This window comes from Dysidea avara, chromosome 9 (genome assembly GCF_963678975.1).
Source record: "Dysidea avara chromosome 9, odDysAvar1.4, whole genome shotgun sequence".
Taxonomy (NCBI): domain Eukaryota; kingdom Metazoa; phylum Porifera; class Demospongiae; order Dictyoceratida; family Dysideidae; genus Dysidea; species Dysidea avara.
The window spans coordinates 30216069-30238554 of record NC_089280.1 but is presented as its reverse complement, the minus strand read 5'-3'; the positions used below and the strand labels follow the sequence as shown (position 1 = coordinate 30238554).

At 37.5% G+C, this 22486-nt stretch overlaps 1 protein-coding gene across 1 annotated transcript; it reads right to left on the bottom strand.

The window, feature by feature from the left end:
* Window positions 1-28: 28 nt before the first annotated feature.
* LOC136267656 (hemicentin-1-like) lies at window positions 29-22037 on the bottom strand. Its single transcript, XM_066062805.1, has 12 exons — window positions 21900-22037; window positions 8905-9237; window positions 5960-6226; window positions 3643-3906; window positions 3101-3370; window positions 2786-3052; window positions 2477-2737; window positions 2152-2421; window positions 1837-2103; window positions 1528-1788; window positions 1203-1472; window positions 29-321 (listed from the first exon to the last, which is right to left on the bottom strand). Exons 1-12 carry the CDS (start codon window positions 21961-21963, stop codon window positions 29-31), a joined length of 3087 nt encoding a protein of 1028 aa, XP_065918877.1. The 5' UTR covers window positions 21964-22037.
* Window positions 22038-22486: the final 449 nt, after the last annotated feature.

The following is a 22486-nucleotide window of genomic DNA, read 5'->3' as shown; positions in this document are numbered from 1 at the left end:
GACCTGTGGACACTTGTGTCATCATGTTTTACCTGTTAAGACAATACTCACCATACACATTCACAGTAGCACTATTAGACACAACTGATCCAGCCTCATTGCTCACATTACACCTGTACATGTACTCTCCAATAGTCAGTGTTGTATCAGTAGTGTATGATGTTGTGTTGTCATTACTAACAGTAGTCCAGTTACTATCAGAACTACTTCTCTCCAAGGAATATACTAGTGTTCCTAGACCACTAGCTCTACACATGAGAGTGATCCTTCTTCCCATTGGTACACCACCACCTGTTGGGTGATCTGTGATCTCTGGAGGACCTGTGGTGGTATAATTGTTGTTGTACTCTATTACATACATAATTATACAGATTGAGGTGCCAAGAAGGGGGGAGGGGGCAACTGAGGCACTTTGCCCTAGGCTCCCATGCTGTTGTGATGGCCCCCCAAAGCTAGAAAGATACTTATTAAACCTTCAGCTCACTTCGTAGCATCGATTTTAAGTCCATTTTAAGACAATAAAATTACAGCTTCTGGGGATTACACCCCAAAACCCTCTAAAATTCTACTTTATACTACAACATTTATGCTACACATCCCTTTCCTGTATGTCAGCTCTACAATTGCCACCACTAAGCTGAACTGTTGCTTACTATCTACTTATTTTCAACTTACACAGACTGGGATGTAATCTGTTTGTGAATGCATCAAGTAAAAACCAGGCCTTCAGATCACTCAACTAAAAATGCTTTATTAATTGTAATTAACTTACATATTCATGGTCTATTCAGTGTAAAAAATTCATACAAATTGAATGTACCATGCCCATATATCAGGTAAATTTGTACCGCTGTTCATTTTCAGTTATACCACTATATAGCATGCATCCAGTGAATATATCTCAGTATAAAACAGTTTATTTCTCTACTAAAATGGTTTGTGCGTGAAGGCCTGATTTTTACTTGATGCGTTCACATTTCTAAATACCGTATGATATATTATTGTGGTTGTTTTACTTGGTGTACACTCTGAACAGTGTGATTAATAACTATAATTAATCCAAAATGCCTACAGATGATTCCCACATTTGAAATTTTCTGGGGGATCGTGCACCCTATTGGTTTATCCACCTACAGTATCTACATACTAATTTGTTATATGTTTGGAGGTCTTGGCATAATACCCTGTATTTTAATACTCACCATACACATTCACAGTAGCACTATTAGACACAACTGGTCCAGCCTCATTGCTCACATAACACCTGTACATGTACTCTCCAATAGTCAGTGTTGTATCAGTAGTGTATGATGTTGTGTTATCATTACTAACAGTAGTCCAACTACTACCAGAACTTCTTCTCTCCCAGGAATATATTAGTGTTCCTAGACCACTAGCTCTACACATGAGAGTGATGCTTCTTCCCATTGGTACATCACCACCTGTTGGGTGATCTGTGACCTCTGGAGGACCTGCCAGTGATCACAGCATTTCAAAACATTCAAATAGGTAAAGAGCACAACATACCATAGACAATCAGGGTAGCAGTGTTAGACATCACTGATACTGATCTACTCCTCACAGTACACACATAACTACCATCATCACTACTCCTCACACTAGTAATTGTTAGTATACTAGTGTCACCAATTGATGTTGATTGTCCTGTAACATCTCTACAATCACTAGTCCATGAGAATGTCACATCAGATGATACTGATGATGTACATGTTAAATTGACTGATGAACCAACTGGGACTAGTCTGTCTTGAGGATGAGCAGTGATTTCTAAACACATGTACTTTACAAACAATCGTAAGCCATTTGAAAACTTACTTAAAACAGTAACATTAGCAACATTTGATCTTGTCCCACCAGCTTCATTGGATACTACACACCTGTACCGTTGTGACTCTTGTAAGTTCCTTACAGCAAGTCTCCTGTTATTACTATTACTAATAACACTCCATTGTCCTCCATAAATATTCCTAGTCTGCCATTGATATGTAATTGATCCTCTACCAGTTCCCTCACAATTCAGAGTAACACTCATACTAACAGTTGTCAACTGACTGGTGGGGTGAGTTGTGATAGTAGGAGGACCTGTGGACACTTGTGTCATCATGTCTTACCTGTTAGGACAATACTCACCATACACATTCACAGTAGCACTATTAGACACAACTGATCCAGCCTCATTGCTCACTCTACACCTGTACATGTACTCTCCAATAGTCAGTGTTGTATCAGTAGTGTATGATGTTGTGTTATCATTACTAACAGTAGGCCAACTACTACCAGAACTTCTTCTCTCCCAGGAATATATTAGTGTTCCTAGACCACTAGCTCTACACATGAGAGTGATGTTTCTTCCCATTGGTACATCACCACCTGTTGGGTGATCTGTGACCTCTGGAGGACCTGCCAGTGATCACAGCACTTCAAAACATTCAAATAGGTAAAGAGCACAACATACCATAGACAATCAGGGTAGCAGTGTTAGACATCACTGATACTGATCCACTCCTCACAGTACACACATAACTACCATCATCACTACTCCTCACACTAGTAATTGTTAGTATACTAGTGTCACCAGTTGATGTTGATTGTCCTGTAACATCTCTACAATCACTAGTCCATGAGAATGTCACATCAGATGATACTGATGATGTACATGTTAAATTGACTGATGAACCAACTGGGACTAGTCTGTCTTGAGGATGAGCAGTGATTTCTAAACACATGTACTTTACAAACAATCGTAAGCCATTTGAAAACTTACTTAAAACAGTAACATTAGCAACATTTGATCTTGTCCCACCAGCTTCATTGGACACTACACACCTGTACCGTTGTGACTCTTGTAAGTTCCTTACAGCCAGTCTCCTGTTATTACTATTACTAATATCACTCCATTGTCTTCCATAAATATTCCTAGTCTGCCATTGATATGTAATTGATCCTCTACCAGTTCCCTCACAATTCAGAGTAACACTCATACTAACAGTTGTCAACTGACTGGTGGGGTGAGTTGTGATAGTAGGAGGACCTGTGGACACTTGTGTCATCATGTCTTACCTGTTAGGACAATACTCACCATACACATTCACAGTAGCTCTATAAGACACAACTGATCCAGCCTCATTGCTCACTCTACACCTGTACATGTACTTTCCAATAGTCAATGTTGTATCAGTAGTGTATGATGTTGTGTTATCATTACTAACTGTAGTCCAACTACTACCAGAACTTCTTCTCTCCCAGGAATATACTAGTGTTCCTAGGCCATTAGCTCTACACATGAGAGTAGTGTTTCTTTCCATTGGTACTTCATCACCATTTGGGTGATCTGTGATCACTGGAGGACCTGTAAAGTTCAACAGTCAACTATATATACAGAGGACCCCAATCCCTTGGGGCCAGACAATATTTGGAAAACTTGTATCAATAATAAAGTTGTATGTAAAATTATCTTAAATAATGTACATAGCACTTTTAGAAATGATTTACAAAATTTATATGTTCAAAATACTCTTATAGAACAATCAGTATAGAGTTTGAATACATACTATTTGTACTTTCTTTTCTCTACTGCACAACATGTAAAAGTTTTGTTTACCACCAAAGTACACAACATACCATAGATAGTCAGGGCAGCAGTGTTAGACATCACTGATAATAATCCACTCCTCACAGTACACACATAACTACTATTATTATGACTTCTTCTAGCACTAACAATTGTTAGTGTACTAGTGTCACCAGTTGGTGTTGATCGTCCCGAAACACCTTTACCATTATGAGTCCATGAGAATGTCACATCAGATGATACTGATGATGTACATGTTAAACTGACTGATGAACCAACTGGGACTAGTCTGTCTTGAGGATGAGTAGTGATTTCTAAGAAAAACGTGTACATAAGTAATTCTTTAATGTCACTGTGATGCAATCGAATATTGACTGATGTCTATTATCAACTATTGCAAAATCTGTTATCATCTTATAGAATTCAGATTTGAACACAGAACTAAATCACTTTAGATCATTAAGCCACCTAGAGCTGCCTTGAACTATTGTGCAGGTTAAATCCATTAGGGTATTTAATTAAATATTTGGCAAATGTGTGTGGTGTAAACTTAGCATCACTACCCAGACTTACGTATATTACTTATAGGTGCTGGAAACACCGTACAAGGCCTTGGACATCACCTCACTATTAGTTTCAAATGAAGTGCACTCTTACATGATTGTTGGGTTCAGTGATACATCTGAGGATGGAGATGGAGATCCTCAGTGAGTCTATCACCTGGTCATACTCAATAGTCTCAGGGAACCTTACTGGACAGGCTGCTATACAGGTGTGGTGATCCCTGCAGGAGGTCTAGGGAGGTGGGAGGGGCTGTTTAACCTATTGCTAAGGCCTTAGCTATGACACTCATTTGCTAATGTATGTGCAATTAATTCATACATCTGTTAGATAACTGTTAATGCCCTCTTGGATAGTAGGCTTCTATTGTTCTGCTGGGTTACAAGACTGTCTTACCATGATATGTGCCATTGAAAATAGCAATGAGCATTAGGTTAAAACCCAGCTTTAAGCTATATTCAATTGATTACTCATGTGAAGCAAGCCTGGTATCACTACCCACTATACAATATTACAGTGTTGCCTGTAGGTACTGGAAACACCTCACATAGCTTTCAGCCTCATCCTGCCTTTACTATTCAAATGAAGTACCCTCTCATTTGATTCTCGTGCAATTAGGATGGAGATCCTCAACAAGCCCAGTGATTGAGACACCCCTCAACCAAACCTCCATTTGTTTTAGTGGGCCAAAAGGCCTGCAGATGCCTATGATCACATGGTGGTTCCAGCACCTTATAATTATAGTAGCAGCAAGATGTTTGACTTTGTTTGTTTGACTTTAAATACATTATGACTCTTCCGTAAAGGTACTTAAGATGTATTAGAGGTGGTATTTTGGCAGGTGCTATTCATTATTGGGGGGCGATCCCTACTAAACAATACTATCAAGAATTAATTAACTCTTGTTACTACCAAGAGTGAATAAAAAAATCACTCTTGGTACTACTATACTGTTTGATAGCAAACCCTGAAATCTTACATATGACATAAAGTTTAAGCTAGCAAGGATACACTACAGTTATGTCAAATGTTCTGGTAGTTGGCTATACCCGTATATTCATCATTCATAGCAGAATTATGATTGCTCTTGCACACACCCATGCACACACACACACATATACATGTATACAAGAAACTATACACTGGTAGGATATACATACAAAAGTATTGTGCCACATACGTTTTGAGATAGTTATGACCATGATGGATTAGCTACAGAGCAACAGCCATTATGGATGGTAAGAAGATGGAAACAGCTATGTGACAAAATATGGAGCCAGCTATGAAGAAACAGTTCAGAAAGCAAGATGAATAAAGCAAAATGTTGCAAGGAATCTAAACAACAGGTACTTAAGCAATAGTAAACTGAAACTTGCATGCACCATTAGCTAACATGCAATTGTTTGAAGTGTGAAGAACTGTTGGTCTGCAGGAAGCAAATAGTCTACAGCTGTGCCCAGTTTATAACATCCTTGGCACAAAACTTTCCTGATTTTGGTGAAATCCTGATTAGTACTAGCAGATTGTTATATACTATTAAGTTTTTAAATTGTGTTCGGTTGCCAAAATTGAAATGTACGCAAGTTATTAGGTACATGATAATGGATGTAGACAATGATAATTGGTGCCCTATACCATTGGTTTGGCTCAATGCAGCTCTGGAACACAGCACAACTGCTTGAAAAATTAACATTTAAATTGCCTATTGCTGGGTATAAAATGTCTTGCTGTAAACGATTGGTAAGTAGTTTGGCATGTGACGGGATTGCTTATGCTATATATGTATTAATAAACTTACGCACATACTTAAAACAGTAACAGTAGAAACATTTGATCTTGTCCCACCATCTTCATTGGACACTACACACCTGTACTGTTGTGACTCTTGTAAGTTCCTCACAACAAGTCTCCTGTTATTACTATTACTAATATCACTCCATTGTCCTCCATTAATATTCCTAGTCTGCCATTGATATGTAATTGATCCTTTACCAATTCCCTCACAATTCAAAGTAACACTCATACTAACAGTTGTCAACTGACTGGCAGGGTGAGTTGTGATAGTGGGAGGACCTGTGGACACTTGTGTCATCATGTATATTACACAATTAATTTATGTTAGCATTGGATCATTGGAAATACAGATTCACAACAAAAAGGAAGGCTTTGTGTTACATTAATGATAATGATTAAAACACAATGTGAGATCAAATAAAACACAAATTTCTAGCCATACGGTACAGAGACAGATAACAGTACTCAAAAGAATACTAAACAATATACTATGGCAAGGACTATCACCAAGATACTATACAAGTACTATGTGACCAGATTTGCAAAAAGGGTCTTCCACACACTGACATTTCATAACTTTATGATAGTGACTTGAAATTTGGTCAGCAGTAAGCAACAAAATCACTTAATTGAAAAAGAAATGTCAGATTTGTATGTCACTTTGAAACAAATTTAAAGTTCACAAATTATAATGGTACATGTGTGGAAGACCCCTTTCCACAAATCCAGTCACATATCAAGACACACAGTAGTGTGTTGTGTCATGTGGCCCAAGAATCTGGCACATAACACCATGAGTATACTGACAGGAAGAAAGAAAACACAATTTTCACATATTCATAGCTACGTGTTGCCTTTACGAAACAAGACAATTTTTGCTATGAACATGCCCACCAATGTCAGTATTCCACAATCCAAATTTCAGGAAAATCACTTTAAGCATTCCTGAGATATGAGACATCACAATTTGGCTTAGTTCTTTGTGTTTTTTGTCTTCTTTTTCTTTTGTCTTTTTGCACACTTACAAAAATTGCCATAAAACATGAATGCAATATCCGATTACCTTGAACTTTTGGCACACAGAAGGGGGGTATAAAGGCGTATCTTGGTACTAAGTTTGGCTGGAATACAATAAGCAGTCAAGGAGTTACTAGTGATTATTCACGAAAAATAACACCAATATGTTGTCACGCCTACAGGGTTAACTGCTTAGGGAAGAAACTGAAAATCGGTACGTGGATAGGTTACTTATTGAACCTCAAACCTTTTGTGGTTTGAAAGAACCATGAAGATACAGCGAAACAACCAACAGAGTGTACAATTACATGATCGAAATAAAATAAAATAATGAACACTTGCCACACCTACCAGACAAACCACTCAGTGGAATGATTTAAAAATCGGTGTACAGATGGATTAATCATCTTAGAAAGGCTCTTTAATAGTTTAGAAGAATCAGACTTAAAGCCACAGAGTTATAACATGAAATCCAACTTGATGTAGCAAGTGCAAGATCGAGATACTCTAATAGAGCAGTCATCCTAATAGAGCAGTCACACTGAAGAGAGATCAGCTAAAGTCAAGTCAACCTGTAGATATATCAGCTAGAAACAAGTTATCCTATAGAAAAAGATGTGAAATCAAAGGTGGCGGCCAAGAAATGGCTGTGATGGTAGGTTAATGGCAAGAATTTTAATAACGACAATTCAGGTGAATTTGTAGGAGGAGGCAACACAAATTCAAAAGCGCTTCAAGTTCTGGAGCTACTATAAAAGAGGTATACTAACTAGTACATATTTGCAACTTCACAATTGGGATTCTGTTTGCTGACTGGTTCGCGACTGCACCCATCAAATAAAGATCTAGGTGGATTAATAGCGATAGAGTATGGATACCACACCTCTTAACAATCTAGTTATTTAATTACCAGTAAACAAGAAGATGACCTCACCCCTTATTGGTCTAGCTAGCTATACACTTGGCTGATGTAATATTACAACAGTCACTCAAATACAACAGTCATGTATGATATTCTACTAGAACAGTCACAAGTTACACTGTAGCTAGCTGTGCTACAACAAAAACTAAACAAGCTAGTATTATTTAATTAGTAGTAAAACAAGAGATGAATAATGGTATAGCTCTGTGGGAAAGTCTCTACTTTGGAACATTAGCTGTAACAATTACTTTGTTCAATGCCAAAGTAATGTGCCAAAGTAGGGACTTTCCCATCGAGCTATGCTGTAGTACTATCATTCATCTCTTGCATCACTACTTTTTATTGTATACGTAGATCCCTACTTCATATTTAAATTTCAGGATTCATAGTTTTATGGACAATTACTACAATGCAACCTTCTGTGGTTTGAAACAATTAAAGCAACAGCTAAGAATTACAAAGCAAAAAATGAACAAAACAAACAAACAACTGCACAATTGTGGGGCCAAGGTACTGCAACAGAACAAGGTAAAAAAATCTACAGGAAAATATTAAACCAGACCCAACACCATTACACTTATCATACATTGAGCCACTACTGTCATGGCTGTTCAGCTCACTCTATTTCTACAAAAATTTAGGGTGAAATCTACCTGATAGCAATTTCATACATCTACCAATGGAAATTCTAGATTGTTTTAGATCATTATATGGGTGATTTACTATTAGGATATCTAGTAAACAAATTCTGTTTTCAAAAATCATTACTTTGTCTGTAGATAAGGAATATGGTTAAAAACAAACCCCACAGCCAGCCTATTGATTTAGCCATATAGAATACAAAAAGTGAAATCCACTCAAAAGCAACCTGTGCATTATTTATTATTAGCATTAACATCATTGCAGCCATTCACCTTTGATTTCAATTTTTTTTTATTAAGGATTGTCAAGGCTGCACTTTTTTTTACAGCTTGGCTGTTTTTGTGTGGACATAAATACGTACACACCAACAACTAACCTAATACACTGATGGTTATAGTTCCATTTTGAGATCGTGTACATTTATATACTCCAGCTAACAATTCTGTGAGTGGCAAAAATTTGAGTTCTTGAATATTTTTGTTTCTTGCAGAACATATAGTGGTATCACAACAAGAAGTTGGTACATCATATCCATCAGAATCAAACCAATTAGGTGATCTTCCACTACTACACCTTCTACACCTCACAATTAAAGAATCATTAACTGGTCTATACAGTGTAGTTCCATTTGATATTAGTTGACCATCCACCATCAACTCTACACCATTACCAGTACACTGTGCATTAGTGACACCAGAGAAGGTCAGCACTACAAATATATAAAGTGTACCATTAGAAATATTCGGCCCTAAAACACCTAGTGCAGCTTGACACTATTTTAGGCACTCTTTACAGGTATAAAAGTAGAATCTCATCAACAATTTTATTTTCAGACAATTAAATTATAGTTATTTCACAATGCGTTGGATAAATGAAAGTGTGTGTAAACTAATAAGATTACAATGTTCTCTAGCTGGCATAGGCAGTTTCAAACCATAGCAGTACATCTTTAAACAAGAAATTGGAAATTTCAAATGGGAATATAGGATTTGCTAAAAAAAGTCACAAATTGCTGGGGGTGGTAATGTAAATTTTTACTCTTTGTCATAAAATTTTAGTTACACGTTCCATTCATCCTTTTGAGATAGGGATTTGTGAATTAAACTATCACCCCAGCAATCCCTTGTTGTTTTGTGGCTTTCTTCTGAAATGACCATAAAATTCTAATTTGTAATCACCTAGTTTGTGTATGTTTAATGGATTGTTTTATTGATAATGAAGATGGTTGTGTAAAGAGCAATTTTACATTCTACATACAGTCAATGGTAACTGATCAAAAGTGCAATGTACAAAGTCTCCTAATATGAACCAGAATTCTACATTAGAATACAAGTGCCTTAAAAGCTATGCATGCTTTGTTGTTATCAGATACACTTGACTGCGTATTTATGTAGCTGCTCTAGTATAACAAAATTTCTATCCCACTGAAGCCATACATCAAAGTAAACAACTGGGAGTACATGGTAGTTAAACCCCAGTACATGGTAGTTAAACCCCAGTGTATGGTAGTTAAACCTCAGTATATGGTAGTTAAACCCCAGTACATGGTAGTTAAACCTCAGTATATGGTAGTTAAACCCCAGTATATGGTAGTTAAACCTCAGTGCATGGTAGTTAAACCCCAGTGCATGGTAGTTAAACCCCAGTGCATGGTAGTTAAACCCCAGTGCATGGTAGTTAAACCCCAGTGCATGGTAGTTAAACCCCAGTGCATGGTAGTTAAACCCCAGTGCATGGTAGTTAAACCCCAGTGCATGGTAGTTAAACCCCAGTCCATGGTAGTTAAACCCCAGTACATGGCAGTTAAACCCCAGTACATGGTAGTTAAACCCCAGTGCATGGTAGTTAAACCCCAGTGCATGGTAGTTAAACCCCAGTGCATGGTAGTTAAACCCCAGTGCATGGTAGTTAAACCGCAGTGCATGGTAGTTAAACCCCAGTGCATGGTAGTTAAACCCCAGTGCATGGTAGTTAAACCGCAGTGCATGGTAGTTAAACCCCAGTGCATGGTAGTTAAACCCCAGTGCATGGTAGTTAAACCCCAGTGCATGGTAGTTAAACCCCAGTGCATGGTAGTTAAACCCCAGTGCATGGTAGTTAAACCCCAGTTCATGGTAGTTAAACCCCAGTACATGGTAGTTAAACCCCAGTGCATGGTAGTTAAACCCCAGTGCATGGTAGTTAAACCCCAGTGCATGGTAGTTAAACCCCAGTGCATGGTAGTTAAACCCCAGTGCATGGTAGTTAAACCCCAGTACATGGTAGTTAAACCCCAGTGCATGGTAGTTAAACCCCAGTGCATGGTAGTTAAACCCCAGTACATGGTAGGTAAACCCCAGTACATGGTAGTTAAACCCCAGTACATGGTAGTTAAACCCCAGTACATGGTAGTTAAACCCCAGTACATGGTAGTTAAACCCCAGTGCATGGTAGTTAAACCCCAGTACATGGTAGTTAAACCCCAGTACATGGTAGTTAAACCCCAGTGCATGGTAGTTAAACCCCAGTGCATGGTAGTTAAACCCCAGTGCATGGTAGTTAAACCCCAGTGCATGGTAGTTAAACCCCAGTGCATGGTAGTTAAACCCCAGTACATGGTAGTTAAACCCCAGTGCATGGTAGTTAAACCCCAGTGCATGGTAGTTAAACCCCAGTACATGGTAGTTAAACCCCAGCACATATATGGAAATTGCACATTAAGTTAAAAGAAGTGCAATCAAAGCAAATTGAAGCCATACACACCATAAAATCTACAAGTTCAGCAAAATTGAAGTCATACATACTATAAAACTACATGTTCAGCAAAAATTGAAGCCATACCATTACAAAAACTACATATTCAGCAAACAATTTAGCCATACACAACTGGCATGCTTATTAACACATTGTTTATGAACTTGACTACTTCATAGTGTGGGATGGAAGCTAGTTAAACCCCACCTGCACTCGTAGGATATCTAGTTATCAACACCTCGGCGCCTTGGGTTGATAACAATGATAACCTACTGGTGGTGGGGTTTAACTATAACATGATATCATTATGTGTATTATTATTATTAACATTTTACAGTTACCAGCACTGAAGGTCAGACAGCAACTTGTGCTGCAGCCTTAGGATTACCTAATCTAATTATAAGGACTTAGACTTCAATAACTTAAAGCTAATAAGCTGTAACAGAAAAAAAATCCCTCCAACCTCAGGATTTGAACTGCAGGTCACCCAATGTCTAGTGTAGGAATAGGTATAATCAAGCAATCACCAGAGTGGCAGCAAATGTCATCTATTAAAACATGTTAAAATCAAGCAATTTATATAGGTGTCCTATCTTTTAATGTTATTGTTTTAGGTCAACACTCTCTCCCAAGCATCATGAGGCTGTCCACTCTTACTATGAAGTATGGGCAGATGATTTAATTGGTGAGTTTTTGTAGTGATGCCGTCTGTTGCACACAGCAGGCACTTACATGATCAAAACATAGATTGGGTTGGTGTGATGATATATCACTCTTAGAGAAATAAAAGCATCATTTGGAGGCTTCAATTGGGGAAATTGTGGTAAAGCGTGGCTTGTCAAGTTCCATTGAAATAGCAGAGAAAGTGAAAACTGTTGAAAGCAGATGTTCTGAAAGTATACGTCAAGAAACAGGACTGGATGACTGTATGAAGGATACAAACTCTATTAACGGAAGGATCGATACACGTACAGAGGAGAGTGTACAGATAGAATGCCCAATGTTTATTGGATATGTGCTGCATGAAAACTAAATGGTTATTAGAAGCAAAGATCAGAGTATATAAGCTCTACGATAGATCATTTCTATATCCCTCATATTGAAGAACTCATGGGACTGCTTACCTAACATGCTGGTGAAAGCAAACCATTTAGAGATGAAAGTTAAGGTGATAGATGTTAGCAAGAGTTCATGAACTCTACAAGTATGATGATATAACTGAACATCCCACAACATGAACATGTTATAGATGCATTTCTTCAAGCAGCATATCACTGCATGCATGGATGGGTGCTATTATGTATAGGTGCAAAGATTTTCACTGTAACTTATCAGGATCCTAAAGGAGAAGAGAAAGTGATAATGTACCATTAGGAAAGCATTGGGGAAACTTTGGAAATATTCAGCGTGCAGAAGGAAACTGGGAGAGAAGAGTGAATGTAAATGGAATGTAGGGTTGATGCATTATTGCTTGCAGAGTTTGAGAGATAGTTTCTCCTATGGAGTGTATGTCATGAAGTATGTATACAAAGGTAGCTGTTACCAACTATGTGTACAATAAGCATTATCTCAAAGCTTTCTAATGATATTATGGCTATTGAGCTTATAATGTTCCAGAACTGCTAGATAAATTGTGTCATGCTTGTGGAATGCAAGACACTGACAATGGACGGATCAACTTATGAGCACTGTGAATGGTGGTACTACTTGAATTGCATAAACAAAAACTTGTACAACGAAGAAGTATAGATTTACATTTCATAATTAGTTTGTTTAATGTAGCTAATAATTATAAGTATAGTTAGCTAATTTTTGTTTGTTTATTGCATTTATTGCAGCTATGTATTTAATTAAACTGGTGCATGTGCAGGCTTCTTAGCCTCAACCCTGACTCTCAATCATAATCACAATCAATGCTAGCTATAGCTACTGCAAGTCTGCAACTATAAGATGCTGTATATGTTTAATTATAGGTATGTACGTAGTTGCAAGTGTAAGCATGCCGCGGCATTGAAACTGATGAGTCTGCATAGTTGTTGTATATAGGTAGCTATTAATTTTATAATTATTCAGTAGTGAAGGCTTGGACAATAGCCCATTTCCACACAAGGGCTAAGGAATGTGGTGATTTATAATTGATATTGTGCAACATCTGGTGTCCTTTAAAATGTATTGCACTGTTAAAAATAGGGTGTAATCCAATCACCTTTAGAGGAGTTCTAACTGCTGTGTAAATTAAACTCCTTGAAGGGAGTTGTAGTACTCCCCAGGGGTGCTCTAGGAGCAACTAAAAGGTGTTACAAAGGCGTTACAATACTCCCTAAGGGTGTTCTAGGAATAGCTATAAAGGCGTCACAGTACACTTTAAAGGTGTTCTAGTGCTCTCCATGGTGGCATTTTGTTGAAAAGAAATGTAGGCTTGCTATAACATTCCGGTAACCTTCATGTTGATTTCAATTTATACGCAATGATTAACAACAACAAACCACATTAGCAGTACACAATTATATTTTTGCAACACTTTTATACTTATCACATGGTTGTTTCCAAGTCACTCTTATAGAAGTTAACAAAATGTATTTATAACCTAATTTTTAATAGAAGCATCCAATTGTGGGTTTCAATATACCAAGGTGTAGGCAAACACCCTTACAGTGGCTTAGCTATTATAGGGAATAAAGTGACATTTGTGGTGTTCAATAACACCCCTAGTGCTACAGTACTCCCTTAGGGTGTTGTAAATACCATGGGTGTACATGAACACCTTTACGATGGGTGCACCTGTAACACCTCATTTTAACAGTGTGGAGTCTATGTGAGTGAGGTAAGAACCTTTGCAGGAGCTTAAACTGTATCGTTTATTCTTATTATGAGAGCGAAATTGTAATCTTCACGTTGTTAGCATCACAGTGGTATATAGTTGTAAAGATTTGCTGTGTTGTAAAGCAGAAAGAAGCGATTTTACCTCAGCAGAAGACTCTAGCAACTTTGTTTCAGCATGTAGAAGGTCTCCCTAGTGTGGAAAACAACAACGTTATGTTTCTACAACGTTGGGAACAGCGCTACACTATATTTCATCGTGAAAATAGGTGATCTTTCATTGCTGTAATTCCATCAATACTAGGAAATTATTTCACACGTTATAGTAAATTTAGAGGCCATGTTTTGTTGCCTATGCTTATAGCAGGAAAATACCTTGCTTCAGGAGAGATACAGGCTTTAAAACATCGCTACCAGTTGACAAAAAATCAGTGATTTTTTTATCACAACACAGCGTATCTCTCCAATTTTCATGTCATCACTGTAGGGTAGTGGTAGCAATCAAACTACGTTCTTATAATAAGAATAAATGGTATGGTTTAGGTTCCCGCAAAGTGCAAAGGTCTTGGTCCCATAGGCTTCAATACATTTTAAGGCCTCTCAAAGGACACTGGATGTTGCACAACCCACCATAAAGTAGTATTCATTACCATACCATGAATACTTTAGCTTGTGTGGAAAAGGGTTATCATGACCTTGCACTTATGCACTGGATATGAATTGTGGAAACAAATTTGGACCATTTTTGGATGGTTTTTGTGCTGGCATAACTGGGGACCAGTTATGCAAGCACACATAGTCCACCCGGACTAGTAGCACAAGTGGTCCAGCCGGACTAATTATGTCAGCATAAATGGTTTGGCTGGAACTTTAATGCTGGACCATTCGTACATTGTCAGACCACTGATGTGATCCTCATGAATTTATTAATAGGCATTTCAAGATTTTTTTTTTATAAAAACAATTCTTCTTCATAGAACCCTGGCACAAAATTATGTATTTTACTCGGGATTACTGTGTCATCTGAGCTCCAATGGGGATGAAAATCACTATGGGGTTTGTGCACATACAAATCTTAGAAACTAAAAACAGAATTTTCTACTGACTGACTGACTGACGCCTTCAGACAAGCGTAACTCAATAACAGCTAAGGCTACAGGCTTGATTATTAATGTTTGACATCGCTTCAGCCCGACTGGTGCCTTTTGGCATACCGTAGTACGTACAATTATGCATCATGGACTTACCTTTGTCCTCCTTTGCATCCCATTTCTTTGTGCTGATGACAGTCCAAGGTGTCAATTCGTGGTAGCTCGATGGGTTCCTTATGTTTGCAAATGGGAATCATCAACATTTTCATGGTGACTGGATTGATTGCAGTACACTTCTCCTACTGTTCTTCGTTTGTAACATTGTGAAACAGGCTGATATAGCTGAAAGTAAAGTGCAATGGCCACTTCACTTTCAAGCCAATAATTGATAGCTAATTGGTGTGTTCAGTTGAAAATATTACCTCTGGCACCATTTTTTTATTCACTAGTCATAATAATGGTAGAAAAAAGTAGCATAAGGAACAATTAAGAATTTAAGTTCGATTGGGGATCATAGAAACTGAAAAAGTGGGAGGTCGCCTACTCCTGAAGATATGCTAGTGGACATTTAATCCTTAATTCAGTCATGGGTATAGGGATTAAATGTCCACTAGTGTATCTGCAACCTCCCTTGTTTCCGTACCTTTTTCTAATCCCTATATAATTGAACTTAAAATTCTTAATTTTTGTCTTTAATTTTTGCTTATACTTGTCTTTTAAAGCCTTGTAATGTATGCAGAACACTTTGAAACTTTAAAAAACATACTGTCAGATGGAAGGTAGCTATTCGCTGGTGCTTACATTACAGTGCATGGTTACTTTACTCAGGTTAGCAATTTTCAGTGACATAATACAATTTTGACCTGCTGAGCAAAAAGCAGTGCTTTCACAAAATTCTAAAAATGTATTGAAATAAACTGGGTAATTGCAGTTTCAAGACAGTCCAGGTTGCTAGATGGTTTCCTAATTCAATTTATTCCTTTAAAATGTATGGAGAAAAATGTACCATTTCTAAAGCACTGTGCAAAAGTAACTAATTCAACCCAACAAAACTAGAGATTGGCAATCAATACTCTTATTTTTCACATTATAAAAGTCCATTTTTCCAAAATTTAAAAATCTGGCTGGAATGCCTGCTATTAGGCCACTCCAAATAAATTCTGTTTCTCGTCCACTGTCCACATCTGTATACTGTCATATCAAAACATTCTATTGGTATTTGTAAAGTCAAAATGGCAAAAATGGAAAAATCTAATTTACAGCCAGTAATCATTTTATCAGCAATATTGTACATTACCAGTGTCCTTTGTTTGTTTTCTGCCCTTAGATCATGAAATGGTGGTTAAATACTAATTTTTTCAAAGGTCTCAGGATGGATGGATCACTTTTTCAATTTCTCCAATACAAACTCCATACATTTTACATCATTTTGTATATTCAATAATTGCAAGCACTAGACATGATCAAATACCATAAAACTTAACATCATTGAACTCATTATGAATTACTCTATCCGATTCCGGCCAAACAAAATTCGTAATCGCTATGGTATCGGCGTGATGCTGCTATTTAACTAGAATGCGAAATTCGTGATTTGCTCTCCAATGGATTTTGTATTGCATAAGCTGCTATTTACCATCGTTTGTTGTAAATTTGCAAGCTGTAAACACTTTAGCTTCGAATAAATTTTGTTACCATCGGATAGAGGAGTGTTATGCGTGTATAATGGTGGCCGAACAATTTTGATACTGCCTTCAGAACCAGAGTTATGATGAATAATGTAACTTAAAACTAACTTAACTCCATAGGCTGTACATTGATTTTATGCATAATAATATTTTATTGAAAATTGTATTGTATGGGTTAATTTGACATGAGCTTTGATATGGTCATGATCAGCTGTAAATATTCCATTGTTCCGTATTCTTCCATCAATTTCCAGTTATTCTTGCATACTGTACAAGGTCAGTAAAAGCCATCTTGTAACAGTGTCAAGCAGTGCGGCACATGATAAATTCACATTAATTTGTGTTATTTTTGAGGAAGGTACAAGCTTAACATGCTTTATGCAGCTCTTATGGTTGTGCCAGACAATAATGGCTTGAAAAGCTTCCAGTCTTTATAATATTATAATAGAATAATGGAAATGGACCGCCTGCTCACCGGCATGGAAATATGCCTGACTCCGGGACAGGAAACAGAGAGTTTATTTGGAGTGGCCTTAAACCAGAATCTTGCATGCATGCATGTATAGGTTCAATTTCAACAATAGCGAGCTTGTCTAACTAGCCATTAGTGTAGATCAGGATCTTAAATCAGTAGCTAGCAGACTAGATTGAGATCACGTACATTCTCACCGTTGGATCAATATCTCTTGCATGCATCATATGCCACTAGTCACTCACCAGCTATTACTGCTACGAGTATGGAGCACCACCAATAAGTCAAACTGATCCATGCTATCTTTCTTGCTCTCAGCCACAAGAATATGGTCATAAATCCAAATAAGGCTAAATCAGTAAGCAGTGATCACGCACATGCAAAACATTAATTGCAGCACCATTTAAGGGAATAAACTTACAATTAGCCTTGCTATGTTAATAAGTAAGGTTGTTGGATAGGCCAGACATGCTGAATGCTAGCTGTGGTTAGTTTAAAAAAGGTGAGGCCTCAAATGAGCCAAGGTGAAAAATATGTGAAATCAAAGGTGGCAGCCAAGAAATGGATGCTAATGCTAATTATTTTACATAACAAGTGATTGGTATTAACATCATTGCAGCCATTTCTTTACTGCCACCTTTGATTTCACATTGACCTTGGCTCTTTTGGGGGCTGCATCTTTCTTACAGCTTGACTGTAGATGTCACTTCTTTTTGTTTGCAGTTGCATACCTCAAAACCAGCCTATGACCAGCTTTGGAACTTACTTTTACCTGCCCTTTTCTTTTCTACAGCAATGCTGATAATTTTTGTGATCTACAGCATATGATCACTTCGACATGATGCGAACAAATGCCCAATTATACAAAAAATGTGACTGGATCTGTAAAAACCTGACACAATCGCGCATTTTTGAAATTCCTGTTTATTAAATATTTATAATCTACTTAGCCAAGTGTACCTTCTGGCAAAGTTTCAGCCTCATATGCCAATAACTTCAGGAGTTACAGCCCTACAAAGTAGCAACAACAGAAAAATCGATTTGTACAGCAAGTATAGGGAAAGTAAATTACAGGCAGTTACAAAAATGGTTGTAACTTACCAACGGATTGAGGTACGGAGCTACAATTTTCACCATCGTGTTCGCCATGAATAGGGGAATCAATTACTGGGTACAATTTTCCTTTACTCACTCTTTCTCACTGCATACAAAGGTGAAAGTCGTGAAGAAAAATTGATTATGTACAATCGCTTGGACGTGACGTAAACAAACGCTCATAACATATGTATCCTTGGGTCTACTGCATCAAAACAAAGATTTTCCAACTTCTCTTGAGCAGGCGAATAAGATGATATCCAGGGGTTTATTGTTAGTCCCTTCCTTTATTAAGAAAGATGCATTCAAAATAATATGCAAGTATTTCACCCAATGTATTCAATGCTTTATACTGTAAATTTAGGCTTGCGTGATTGTGTCGGGTTATCGCAGATCTGGTCACAAATTATCTAAAACTTAGTACATTAGGAGGAGTGGCAATTTCATGCGGTAAAGAATTCCAGTTATTAATTATTCTCTGCGAAAAGTAAAACATTGTGTTGAAGTCTCATTAAATTTCTTATAAATTTTAAATCTGTTAGATCTAGTACTGTAACTGCATGGTATTCATTGTAAAAAAATATCTTAATTTAGTAATACTGCTCCATTCAAAATTTTATACGTCATAATTAGGTCCATATGATTTTGGCGGTAAGATAAACTAGGTAGGTTGAGGCTTTGTAGTCTGTCAGAATAAGGTAAGTTTTGAAGGATAGGTATCAACTTTGTGGCTGTTGGCTTCCAAAACATCTTAAGAAACAACCTTTACTAATAGTGAGTCTTATTTTTTACCTGTCATATTATTGAAGCAGCTTATAACTAGTGGCACCTCCTAGTTTCCAATACAGGGGTATGAAATCATGACAAGTAATGTACGTAAGAAATAAAATCACTAGCTATTAGGGAGAGCAAATTAGCACTCCATGTAATCTAAGCTTGCATGAGCTAATGATGTCACACAGCTCTATATTGTGTGATATGTCATAGTCCAGGTACGTTCACTCCGGACCTGCAGCTCCAAGGCTACATCTAGACACAACTTCAGTACATCACTTTTATACCCCTCCTAGCTGAAATCGATGGTGGGTGCATATACGTATAGTGTAAGTCGCCAATTATCGACAACATTTCATCACATAATCATAATTCCTTAATTCATTGATGTATGAACTTTCGGTTTGAACCATTTAACAGAGCAGTCCTTCGTCTCTTAGCGCACCAAATTTTAATCGTCTCACATGAGTGAACGTATTGTTATAAGGAAAATCGCAATGCCTATTGTGTGCCAATTATTGGCATGGGGTACCTATTATCGGCAACTGCAATTTTGTGATTGACCAATTATCGGCACAAAGTGCGATTTTGTATGTAACTCCATGATGCCTCATTGGTTCTGTGTGAAATTTTTATGGAAGGTGCAGTCCTTGTTACACTGAAGTTTTAGAAAGATAAGGCCAGCTGTCCGAGAGATATTCAGGTTAGACGCAAAAGCATACTGGTTATCAATATAAATTTATTTTTACATAATTTCATGGTTAATAAGCATAGCTTGTATAGCACTTTAACAACAATAATTACTGAATGAAAACAATTGTAAAAAGTGTTTTAGAGGGTATAACAGCCCTTTGTGGTACTGGGTAGCCTCCATATACTTTGTAGCCACTATATATATCTAATCCAAAACAGCCAAGCTGTAAAAAAAGAGTGCAGCCCTCAAAAAGGCTATGGTGAAAAAAGATGTGAAATCCAAGGTGGCGGCCAAGAAATGGCTGTGATGGTAGGTTAATGGTAAAAGTTTTAATAACGACAATTCAGGTGAATTTTGGTGCCGCTTGGTCAATTGGCACAAAATTCACCTGAATTGTCGTTATTAAATTTTTACCATTAACTTACCATCACAGCCATTTCTTGGTCGCCACCTTGGATTTCACATCTTTTTTCACCATAGCCTTTTTGAGGGCCGCATTCTTTTTTTTACAGCTTGGCTGTTTTGGATTAGATTTCACTTCTTTTTGTATTTGTATACCCCAAAGCCGGCCTATGGGAACTTTTTAACATATCTTCTTCTTTACCACAGGAAGAAGAAAAGATGAAGTAGATGTACTTTAAATATTTCTGATTTTATCAGTAAATGTACAAATTATATATATATATATATATATATATTACATATATTTATTACAGAACTCTACATGGTGGTTTCTTTGTAACTGAACACTCTACAAGGTGACTTCTTCTAGCTTTTCTCTCTACAGGATGAATTGTTTGTAGCTGAACGGTCTACAAGGTAACTTCTTCTACTACAGGGTGATTTGTTTGTAGCTGAATTCTGTACAGGTAATTTGTTTGCAGCTGAGCTCTTTACAGAATAGTTTTTTTTTGTAGCTGAACTCTCTACAACTTCTTCTAACTGATCTTTCTACAGGGCAATTTGTTTGTGGCTGAATTTTCTACAGGGTGATTTCTTTGCAGCTGAACTCTCTACATGGTGGTTTCTTTGTAGCTGAACTCTCTACAGGTAATTTCTTCTAGCTGATCTCTCTACAGAGTGATTTGTTTGTAGCTGAATTCTCTACATGGTGGTTTCTTTGTAACTAAACTCTGTAGAGAGATCAGCAGAGTTTGTAACCTGTACAGAATTCAGCTACAAATTGTAGCTGAATTCTGTACAGGTGATTTGTTTGCAGCTGAGCTCTTTACAGAATGGTTTCTTTGTAGCTGAACTCTCCACAAGGTAACTTCTTCTAGCTGATGTCTCTACAAGATCACTAGTTTATAGCTGACTCTCTACATGGTGGTTTCTTTGTAACTAAACTCTCTATAAGGTGACTTCTTCTAGCTGATCTTTCTACAGGGTGATTTGTTTGTAGCTGAACTCTCTACAAGGAAACTTTTTCTAGCTGATCTCTCTATAGAGAGATTTGTTTGTAGCTGAACTCTCTACAGGTGATTTGTTTGCAGCTGAACTCTCTACATGATGGTTTCTTTGTAGCTGAACTCTCTACAAGGTAACTTCTTCTACTTCTAGCTGATCTCTCTACAGGGTGATTTGTTTCTGAATTCTGTATATAGGTGATTTGTTTGCAGCTGAGCTATTTACAGAATGGTTTCTTTGTAGCTGAACTCGGTGTGTATTCCGAGTTCAGCTACAAAGCCACGAAATTCAAAGCCAAAGACACGAAATTCACTACAAAGCCACGAAATTACCTACACTGAGTAAACATCTCTTGCCCATATGAAATCATGACAAGCCACAAAATTGTTACGTAAACATCTTCATAATTCCCATTATATATCCGCTTCACTACTAGTGCTACAACAACTATACGAACCATTCGTTACCACCGATGACGCTTAACCAGATCTATGACGCAATTGAAGACCTGGCCATGGTGACTCAAATTACAGTCTCGATCTTAAACGGCTTCCAATCGCTTCGTAGACTACAAAAATTATGTCACTCTTCACTCACCAGCTAATACTGCAACAAGCATATGCATGGAGCACCACCAACAAGCTAAACTGATTCGTGCCATGTCACTTCAGCCTTGTTCTTAGTGATGAGTAGGAAGAATGATTTCGGAATCCACCTCGGCCAAAATAAGGTTAATAAACAATGCTCACGTGCGCATGTTGCGCAGGAAAAGGGGTTTCAACATGGCACCCCAATAGTCGTGCATATATAGAGCACTTTTTTTCCCCTTTTTGTGTATAATTTACAGTAGTTACGTGTATAGCTGAGTGGATGGGGGAAAAGGCCTGGTAGACTGGTTAAGGCCGTTACATACACAAATGGTAGCTACTAAATGCCATTATAACACAGAAACGAAGCTGTGAATCACAACTGATCACCACCATTAATGATTTTTCCAAGTGCCTTAATGAGAAGAGTCAATGTGATGTCCTCCTGTTAGACTTTCGTAAGGCCTTTGACAAGGTACCTCATGCACGCCTTTTCCAAAAACTTCACCATTATGGAATTCATGGAGCACTACTACTTTGGCTTAAATCTTTCTTAACCGATGGATCACAATATGTCATACTAGATAACCAAAAGAG